The 10,101-nt window shown below is 42.3% G+C and overlaps 1 protein-coding gene across 1 annotated transcript in view; it reads right to left on the bottom strand.

Annotated features, from left to right (window-relative positions):
- Positions 1-10,101, bottom strand: part of DNM3 (dynamin 3) — a 127,972-nt gene that overhangs the window by 31,192 nt on the left and 86,679 nt on the right. The window contains exon 12 of the mRNA XM_025194182.1: positions 4,122-4,208. Coding sequence (XP_025049967.1) covers positions 4,122-4,208 — 87 coding nt within the window. The remainder of the gene's footprint in view (positions 1-4,121; positions 4,209-10,101) is intronic.

The following is a 10,101-nucleotide window of genomic DNA, read 5'->3' as shown; positions in this document are numbered from 1 at the left end:
AATGGAGGGCAGGGGATCACCCTCACCCGGACTTCCCGGCCCTGTAGCGGGCATGGGCGTCCCATGGGACTGATGAAAGACTGACGCAAAGTACCTATTTAATAGGTTGGCTTTTTCCTGTGCGTCAGTTGTCAGTTGCCCCATCTGGGTCAGCAGGGGTCCAATGTTGCCCCTGCTTTTCCTCCGGCTCCCCACATATCTGAAAAAGGACTTCTTATTGTCCTTGATGCTCAAAGCTAGCTGGAGTTCAGTTGCAGCCTTGGCTTTCCTGGTCTGCTCCCTACAGGACCGGACCAGTGCAAAATAATCCTCCTTGGAGGTGACTCCCATCCTCCACCTTTTGTAGGCCTTTCTTTTTAGCCTCAGGAGATCTGCTAGGTAAAACAGTATCTGCTCCTTCGATGCTTTCCCGATGCCTAACATAGAAGAGATGCTGGAGAAGATAGGGCAGGCCGAGTTCATTTCGACCCTGGATCTAACGAAAGTGTACTGGCAAGTCCCCATGGCACCAGAGGATAAGATGAAGATAGCTTTTGGCACACCCTGGGGTTTGTACCAGTTCACTTGGATGCCTTTTGGCCTACATGGGGCAGCGACTTCTTTCCAGAGGCTAATGGACAGGATCCTAGCAACACACCAGGAGTATGCCACAGCCTATATCAATGATATAGTGATCTTCTCCTGGACCTGGGATCAACACGAGGCATGTACAAAATATCCTAGAAGAACTGAGGCACAATGGGTTAACTGCCAACCCCAAGAAGCGTGCCCTCGGGAAATCAGAAACAAGGTATTTGGGGATTAAAGTGGGATAGGGGAGAAAGTGGGGCAGACACCCCTTGCAGACAAAGTGGAGGCAATACGGTTCTGCAGATTACCTCAAATGAAGAAGTAACTAAGGTCCTACCTGGGGCAGGTGAACTATTACAGATGACTCATACCGTGGTTCTCAAAAACAGCCACCCCTCTTACAGACCTGCTACAAGGTTATGTTCCGGTTGCACACTGATGCTTGTCACGGCTGTTGGAACGGTATTGTCACAATACATCCAAAGGGAAGAAAGGCCTATAGCATTCACTAGTAAAAAGTTAGCTAAAACAGAGATACAATACTGTACTATTGAAAGAGAGTGTCTGGCCATAAAATGGGGAATCCAACTGTTTAGATATTACTTATATGGGAGAAAGTTCCTCCGTATTACTGACCACACTCCACTTCAGTGGCCCCAGACCTCCAAGACAGAAAACCCCAGATTAATGAGATGGGCCTTAGCCCTGCAACCTTTTTTCTTTTCTATAGAGCACCGGCTGGGGCGAATGAACATCGTGGCTGACTTCCTATCCCGACTGACAAGACAACAATGGACCAGAGGGAACGGTGACAGACAAAGAGAATGGATCCGGACAAAAGATGATGACAGAGATCTCGTGGGGACTCTCCACTGGGGGGGAGGTGTGTGACAGGCTGTCTGAAGCACCTTGCCACGAACAGAATCAGGAAGAAATAAAAGAGAGAAACTTACTTCACGGAGCAGGAGGAGCCACGCCAAACCCTGCCACGATCAGGACGATCAGGAGTCGGCTGCGGTTGCACCAGATCGAAGGCATGAGAAGAAAAAGTGGTGCGGGAAAAGAACAAAGAGAAAGGGAGAGGTACCGTGCTGGTGAGCAAAGAAGGAACAGCTGGGTCAGGCAGGCAGCCAATAGGGAACTGCCACGATGGACCCAGCTGAAGACAGGAAGATTTAAGGGATGCCGGGGGAGCGCCCTGAGAGAGGCAGAGGAAGAAAGAAAGCAGAGAAAAGCATAAGAGAAGAGGAGAGAGCAGGTGAGAGAAGATGATCAATTAGAGGGCCAAAGTGTAATCTCCAACCCCTCAATTTACCAGACAAGGTCCAGCCGGGAACTGGAGCCAAAGGAGAGGCTTGAGTGACGAGTGAGTCCAATTCCAGGGGGGTGAAGGGAACCACTCTGGGGACCAAAAGGAAGAGGAACACGAAGGTGACATTACTCCCCCAGAAGAGGAAGAAGAGAGAGTGGACCCCAGTCACAAGAGTGTGACAGGGTGGGGGGGACAAGAAGAGAGAGAGAGAGAGTGCGCGATCTATATCTATATAAAATATTAGAGAGAGAGAGAGAGAGAGAGAGCACGTGCAATCTTGGGGCCCATGCAGGGAAGAACAGGGCAAGCAGCCACTTAGACAAGGGCCCTAGTCGAGATCCTTCAAGCAAAGATACTAACAGACCTTAGAGGCAATCGACAGTGATTAGACACCATCACGTATGATGAGGGCAGGGGATGGGGATGGTGGAACCCTGCAAAGAGCCACTAATGTTTTGAGTCCATAACCATTCTCAGTTGCCTGCCTACTGGGGAGCACTGTCTAAGCGTATCTCCCATAACACCAAAGGCATGGCAGACATCTAAGTATACTTTCTAAGCATATCTCCCATAACATCAAAGGCATGGCAGACAATCTACTACAATGAGACACTACTATTTCAGCAGGGAGGCGACGTGACTCTGGGTGGCGCAAAGACCCCCTTACAGATGGTAAAATGTGTGGGGAGAAGGAATCATAAACTGTGATAACAACACCTCAAGCAGTTTTTTGTTTGTTTTTTTTTTTTTACAGAAGCACTGAAACAGGAGAGAACAGGCATACTGCAGAGTATATCAGTAGTAAAATGTGTGAAGTCCTACAGAAAATTGGGAGTGGTAAAGTATTTGCTTGGTGGACTGACAATGCAAGTAACATGAAAGCAGCATGGGAGATCATAATGGATAAATATCCACATATTACTGCAATAGGATGTGCATCCCATGGGCTAAACTTGCTTCTTAATGACATCATGAAGTTGGACAATACAAAAGATCTATAGAAGAGCAAAAGAAGTTCTAAAGAAAGAAGTTCTAAAGTATGTAAAAGCTACTCATATTGTAGCTGCAATCTTTTAAGAAGCAGAAAGAAAAGAATGCAAAGAATAAAATAGCGACACTCAAACTGTGTAGTAAAACTAGATGCTACTGCATTTGGCTGGATTACAAAACAGGCAACACACTTAGGACTTGATATAGGAAAGGCATTTTCAAACGTTGCAGAATGCTGAACATCTTCAGGTATTTGGTCCAGAAATGCAATCTGGGACTCTGCCAAGCATATCCCTGGGCTGACCCCAAGCATACCTCTCCTGCAACATGGTGGCAAGGCTTTCGCACAACATATCCTGACTGCTCTTGCTTCTCGCCTGCTTCAGAGTCCTCCATCTTCTGCAGCATGTGAAAGAACCTTGTCTATGTTTGGAAATGCTCACACCAAATCAAGAAATAAACTAACATGTGAAAGAGTAGAGAAGCTTGCCTCAATCTGGGCAAATCTTCAGTTTTCAGAAGTCCATGAAGATGATAAAAATGAAGGATCAGCAGAAACTGCTGATAGCAATAGCTCAGAAAATTAGACAAATGTAGCAAAATTTGTATTCAATGAGTCTTGGCTTTTTCCCCCCTTTTCTTCTCAGCTCTTTTTCTAAAAATGAGTACTTTCTGTATCTGCTTGACACTGTAGAGGAGACTAAGTCCAGAATACAAAATAACTTTCTTTGTTTTACTATAATGTTGATGGTTTCATTTTCAACTTTAATTTTTGCCTGCTTCTCATAAACTAGCAAAAACTAAGAGATGATAGGTTCCTTAGAGTTCAGCAGCTTGTAGCTCCAGTTGTAACAAAAATTAAAAACATTTTAAAGTAAATTCAATTAGTAAATGTGTAATTATTGTCTGAATAAACTATCCTTTTACATTTAATAAATATACCAGACATGATAATTTTATGAGCAAACCAAGTTATACATAATACATTTTATGTTCTTAAAGTGGCAAAGTGAATCTAGATCTGTAAAGCGTGCTAAGGAAATAAGTATTGCATATATCTACATTTTCCCCAAAATTTCCATTCTTTTCCAAAAAAAATGGGGGGGAAATGTTTTTTTTCCATGGCTTCAAAATTTCCAGAAATTTTACATCTCTAGTTAAGGCTTTTCATAAAATAATACAGGTAAAATCTTTAGGGGAGTCCTTCACCATAGTTTCCTGACCCATCAGATTTCATGTTTACTCCCACCTGTCCCTTGGTCTTCTCCTCCCTTTCTCGAATATGGCCAGCAACAATCCTTTCAGTTTCTTCGCAAAGTCTTGGATAGGTTGCCAACTGTAAAATAAAATGATTAGGTTTTTAACTTTCTAGGTGATGTTAAAAACATATAAATGTAGGATTTATATTATACAAGATTTCATCCCTAGAGAAAAGGAGTTTTGGAAAATACTAATAACAACAAGAACCTATGAAAAAAGATTAATTACCTGCAATAATCATTTTAGAGTAGACATATAGACACAGAAACTCTTGAAATGGGGGTGTATATTTGTTTTATAATATGCTCAAGGGAGTAATGATCAATTTGGGTGCATGCTCCTTTGCAGAAATGGAAAACAATATGCATGGGACCCCATAACTAATGCCATCAAATCTTGTTCATTTTTTCTGAATCCCTGGCAAAGCTTTTCTAAAATGGAAGGAAGAAGAATGGAGAAAGAAGATCTGTATGTGAGTTTCAAGAACAACATACTGCTAAGGAACCTTTTTTGTTTTATAATTTTTGAGTATTGGCTGAAAAGATCTGGAAGACTTTCACTTATCTCAACACAGGATGATTAATGTTTGCATGGTTACATGCTATTAAAACCAGCTCAGGGGTGTTTTTTCATCTAATTTTTGCCCCCTAGCTCCAATAGGTAAATTGTAAGGTTTAGAGAAACACCTTGAGCACACCAATAAACTGGTTTAGATTAAACTCATGTAATTTTAGACAGAAATTTTGGACATGAACATATAATTACTGCAATTTATCAGGCATTAGGTCTCTCCAAGTATCCTGGCTAAGCAATGCAGTCTTGAGAGATAAAGAACATCCTCACTACAATGAACCCCCATGGGACTGGAACAAAAGCTCTAAAAGAAGAAGTTGGCTATAATAGGGTTAGTCAATTTGCAGCATCCTCATCATCATAAAAAAATCAGTTCTCGCTGCTGGGATTGTTAAATGCTGGGGTTTGTTATAAATGGAGTTTGAGATAATACTGCTGGGCTGTAATTAGTGGGAAATATTCTCTCAAGCACTGAAATAATGAACATGATTCATAGATGTGATTTCATCAACAGTGTTGGCTCGTAAGAAATGGGAAGACAACTCCAAATCCGTTCAGTGGGCTAGTAATAATTGGGCTTGCAAGTCTGACAAACAGGATAGTTTTGACAGATGGTTATAAGGTAGAATGACTGTACTTTGGACTAGTCTAACACTGTATAAGTATTTATCATTTATGTACGGGGGGGTTTTTGGGTTCGGGTTTTTTTTTGGGTTTTTTGAGGGGGTTTTTTGTTTTGTTTTGTTTTACACAAAATAGTACCTGCATGCCAAACAGGGCAACATTTGAAATCAGAATTGTAGAAATCCGTGAATGTACTTTTACTGGAAGTTCACAGTAAAAACCTGTTCCTTTCAGAGTAAGTCTTTTCTTTATCAAAAGGCCTATGACTCGTCACAATAATTAGTTACACTTTTTAGGAGCAAGCAACATCAGAATTCAAGTCTGACATAATCCAGACCACCAGAGAATATTCTGGGTGTGGATGAAGAACCTAACCTGTGACAAAACAGCTGAAGGAGGAGATGTTTTGTCTTGCATTTCTCGAGTCAACTTCTTGGATGATACTATTATGCATAATAAAGTTCTCTTCACTATATGATCAAAAAACAAGATAACAAACCATGTCCTTATAATTCTGAATGGGTCTCCTAATTGCTATTTTACTAAACCAATGCAGTTAGTTTTGCCTTGGCATAGCAGCAGGGAGACCCTTTGGATGAATGCAGGGGGAGAACTTACTAAAGACTACTTATAACTGAAGTCACTTAAACAGCTCCTGCTCTATGCCAGTTCAAGTAAAGGCCATATTGTTTGACAGACCTTTGGAGAAAGTTTTTCTCCTTTAGAAAAGCAAGGAAATATTAAGTTTTCCTTTCTTCAATAGTCATCCATCCACTGAAATCTACACAGCTTCAAGTCTATCAGAAGCAAACAGAATAACAGAAAGACTGCCAGAATCCAAAAGGCATTTGCTAAAACCATGCAATCACTGCAGCTCCTATTGCTAATTATTCTGTTATTCCCCTGCCCTTCCCAAAAAGGTACTACATTTCTTTTTAAAATATAAAGTACTTTCATTATTTATGCAAACTACTGACACAAACTTAAACTAACCAACAGTACTGAAAGAAAAGAAAAGAGGTGCCAAGATTTCCACCCTCAAAAAAGTCATAGTAGCTAGTAAAAAAAAAAATAGAAAAGACAATCAGAACCAAGTTTTCTGTACACGCTAGCTTCAAATGTTCAGATTTTCTAAAGGTGTATGCACATGAGGAAATGGTTCTTAGAGGGCTCCAACTTGGATGCCAAGGAAGCACGCATAACCCAAGTGCATGGATCTACCCAAGAAGTGCTCAAGGGAAGAGGCTCACATCACAACAGCAAACCAGCTCCAATGCAGTTTGGTGATGCTAAAGAAAGAGAACAGTCCTGAGATGACCTGTAGGGAGTTAGATATGAGAAACTGTGCAAAATGTAAAAGCAATACTCACACTTTCTTACATTGTATTATTATGATAAATTTTCAAGTGGTCTATTTTAGAAGAATAAGATATATTTTATCTATATAATCTTAAATTTGCATATCACTACACACTCGTGTATACACACCAAATTCTATTTCTTATTAAAAATAGTTTTCATCCCAGAAACAACACCAAATCGTCTACCTTGGAATGGAGACTGAAAGGATGCCTGGGAGAACTAGTGATACTTTACTTTTCCATTCAGATAAAATGACTTGCTATCAGAAAACAGAATATTCTAAGCTAGTAAGTATATTTAAAACACATTCACCCACAATTAGCTGATCCCTGAAGAGACTCCAGCAGTGTTCTAGAGGCTGTTGTGCTTTCAATATGGCATACAGAGAACTGTCACATGATACGGAATAAATCAACTGTGGCATTGCAGGGATGCCATCATAGGGCAGCAGGAGAGGAAAAGGGCAGGGGGGGGAGGGAGGGGAAGGATGCAGTGGCATGAATGCACCCCTCTTTCAACTGACTATGTCACAGGAGCACCAACTAGGGAGTGTTTTCAAGTCCCAAAAGCAAATGAGAATTCCCCTGCCCTGCCTCTCCATGCTCAATGGCACCTTTCCTCCCACAGCTGCCATGGGGGTGGACCTGTGAGGGTGCTTCAGAGCTGTTCCTTATGATCCAACTGGGCTCCACATGGTGCTGGGTTCACCCGGGGACAATGCCTGCAGAGGGTGGATTCTCCCTCCATCCCTGGCCCCCTTGGTGTCCTCTGCCAGCTCGGGAGCAGAGGCAGGGCAAAGGAACCTCTTACTGTTGCTCTATCTGTAGCCAACGCTAGTTCCACGTGCAGCATGCCTGCAGTTGGACAGGAGTGGCTCTGGATCATAATTTACCCAAACAATGGACAAAGAAAAATGCTAAGTATTTGCATACACTTCCTAAATACTGAACATAGTTTGAGACCGCTGTTTTCTCCAAGTTATGCATTTTTTTGTGTGAGTTCTACAAGCTATGTCACTCTTGTAGAGAGATTCCTGCTACCAGGCTCCTCCACCCAGCCACATGGAAAAGAGGCTCTAAATTTCCTCTCTGTCCTGGATCTAAATCAGCAAAGGCCAGCCTGTTTGGCAGGAGCGCCATAAATTAGCCCCGCATCTTCCCTGAGTGCCACTCCTATTCCCTTCTTTTACCTGATCCGTGCTCTGCTTTCTCCTCCCTGCCCTGTGCTTTCTGGCCAATCTACTCCTCTCCCCAATGTGCCACGTATTAAGGCTGTGCAAAACAGCACCGTTTTGTTTCAACTTCCATTTCACCATTTCATTTTGAGTTTCATTTAGTTCTGTTTCATTTCGTCAAAACTGCTTTGCTGTTTTGACGCTGTTTCGACATTTTGCCCGTAGGCTATAATGGGGAAGCACAAAACTGCCTATAGCTTTGTAATTTTTTCATAGATTTGGATGAAAGCAGCAGGGATGATAACCCCTTCTGATGGCATGAAGCTTATCAAGTTTCTAGGAGATAGGTAAAGGAGCTTCTGGGAAACTGCACCTCAAAGTCTTGAAAGCAAAACTCGTGTCACTTGTAAGTGTGAAGATACACGGGGGGTGAAAACAGCCAGCATGGTAGCCCTAGCTGAGGAAATTAAGCCTGCCAGCTTTCTAGGAGATAGGTGCAGGGGTTTCTGGCAAACTGCACCTCAGGTTGCTGACCAGCAAAACTCGTGACGTGCAACTGTGTGCGTGTGTTAAGGCACGTTCTCACCGGTGCTGGGGCCTCTACATGACACAGTAGTGTTCCCTGCCCCAATGAGTCCTCCTCCTCCCTTACAGCCTCAGTCTGGTCCACCACTTTAAATGACAATAGGTAAAATAATAACTTAGTAAGCAGCAGCACAGTAGCCCCAGCAGCATCTCAAGCAGCCAAACTGTGACAGAGCCTCTCTTTCCTCTCATGCAGGAGCTTCTTCTCCAGCACGTATGTTAAGGTGCACCTGTATTGTGTCCTTCCCCTCTCTTCCCCCTCCCTCTCCTTACTTTGTTTCCCTGCAGGCAAGACCAGCTTCAGCTTCAAAACTCATTTTGTTTTGAGGCTGTTTCGAAGCCCTTTGTTTCATTTTGATTTCGCTGTTTCAAGCTCAAAACAAGTCGAGACAGCATCAAAATGAAACAGCCTGTGAAATTTCGCACAGCCCGACCATGTATCACACACAAAAGCTGTCAGTGCCACTTGTAGCATACATGCATGCCAGAGGTTCAACACCCCTGATCTAAATACTCTCTCTGCTCTTTGATCATAGGGCTTGATGTTGCCATTCCAAAGCTTCAAATACTTTCAAGTCTCCAGCTTGTGGCAGCACCTGTGAGCTCCAAAGTAGCACTCCTAGAATACGCATTGCACCAACAGCCACAAAAAGTTTAGCTAATTATTACTGAAAAAAGATCCACTCAAGTAATCTACTATAGGATTTCTTCTGAGCCTTAACAAGTAAAGAAATGAAGAACTGGCCCACTGGCTTTAAGGGAGACTAAGAATTATGGTTCTAAACCACTTGGGCATTTTGAAATCCAGAACTTAACCGTATCTATTCTTGTTGGCATCCTGATAATGACTGAGGAGAGAAAAAAAAATCTTACTAATGCATCACAAGGAACAAAGTGACCCCAACTTGGCAGGTCTTGTGCTTCCCAAAGGAACATAAATTTGTCACTGATGCTTCCATTAACAGAAAGAAGAGATACAACTCTGGGCCTGTTCTATAATCATTTAACCATAAAGGTAATAATCAGAAACCCTAATGCTCTGCACCAATTTTTATCAATACCTTCTGATGACATTTTATTTTGATTAAAATAGGAATGGGTAAGATACTTAACAGTGCCATCTTTTACTTATAAAATGATCTTATGAGACTCCCATGTTTGTTACATTTCCTTCCCTTGACCAAAATAATAGATAGCTCCAGCTATAGCCAAGGGCCAATGTCAGTTCCAAGAATGCTACAATTCTGTCAACCTTTACATATAATATAGCAGAAAAAGTGAATGAGTGTAAAATCTTCACAAGCTCCTATGTGATTTTTGTTCCCAAGTCCCATTTTCAAAACTGACTTCAGCATTTAGGAAAGATATTGGGAGTTGGTCTCCTCGGGTGCCTATACATGTGCAAGTGAGCCTGCTCTGACATGCTGTAATTACAGTGCGTTGGAGCAGGCTCAATTATTCGAGTCTGCTGGAGTGTGATAATTACCACACTCCAGCAGACTCCAGTGTCACATATATCAGCATCCCCACACTGAAAAATGGCAGCAGGGATGCTTTAACTAAAAGCTCGTTGAATGAGCTGTAGTTAAAGAAATGTTTTATTAAACCCCCCCCTGCCACCATTGTTCAGTGTGGGGGGTTGCTGATGCAT

This window comes from Alligator sinensis, unplaced genomic scaffold, assembly GCF_000455745.1.
Source record: "Alligator sinensis unplaced genomic scaffold, ASM45574v1 scaffold1040_1, whole genome shotgun sequence".
NCBI lineage: Eukaryota > Metazoa > Chordata > Crocodylia > Alligatoridae > Alligator > Alligator sinensis.
The sequence above is the reverse complement of the archived record's forward strand: the minus strand, read 5'-3'. Positions and strand labels throughout refer to the sequence as shown.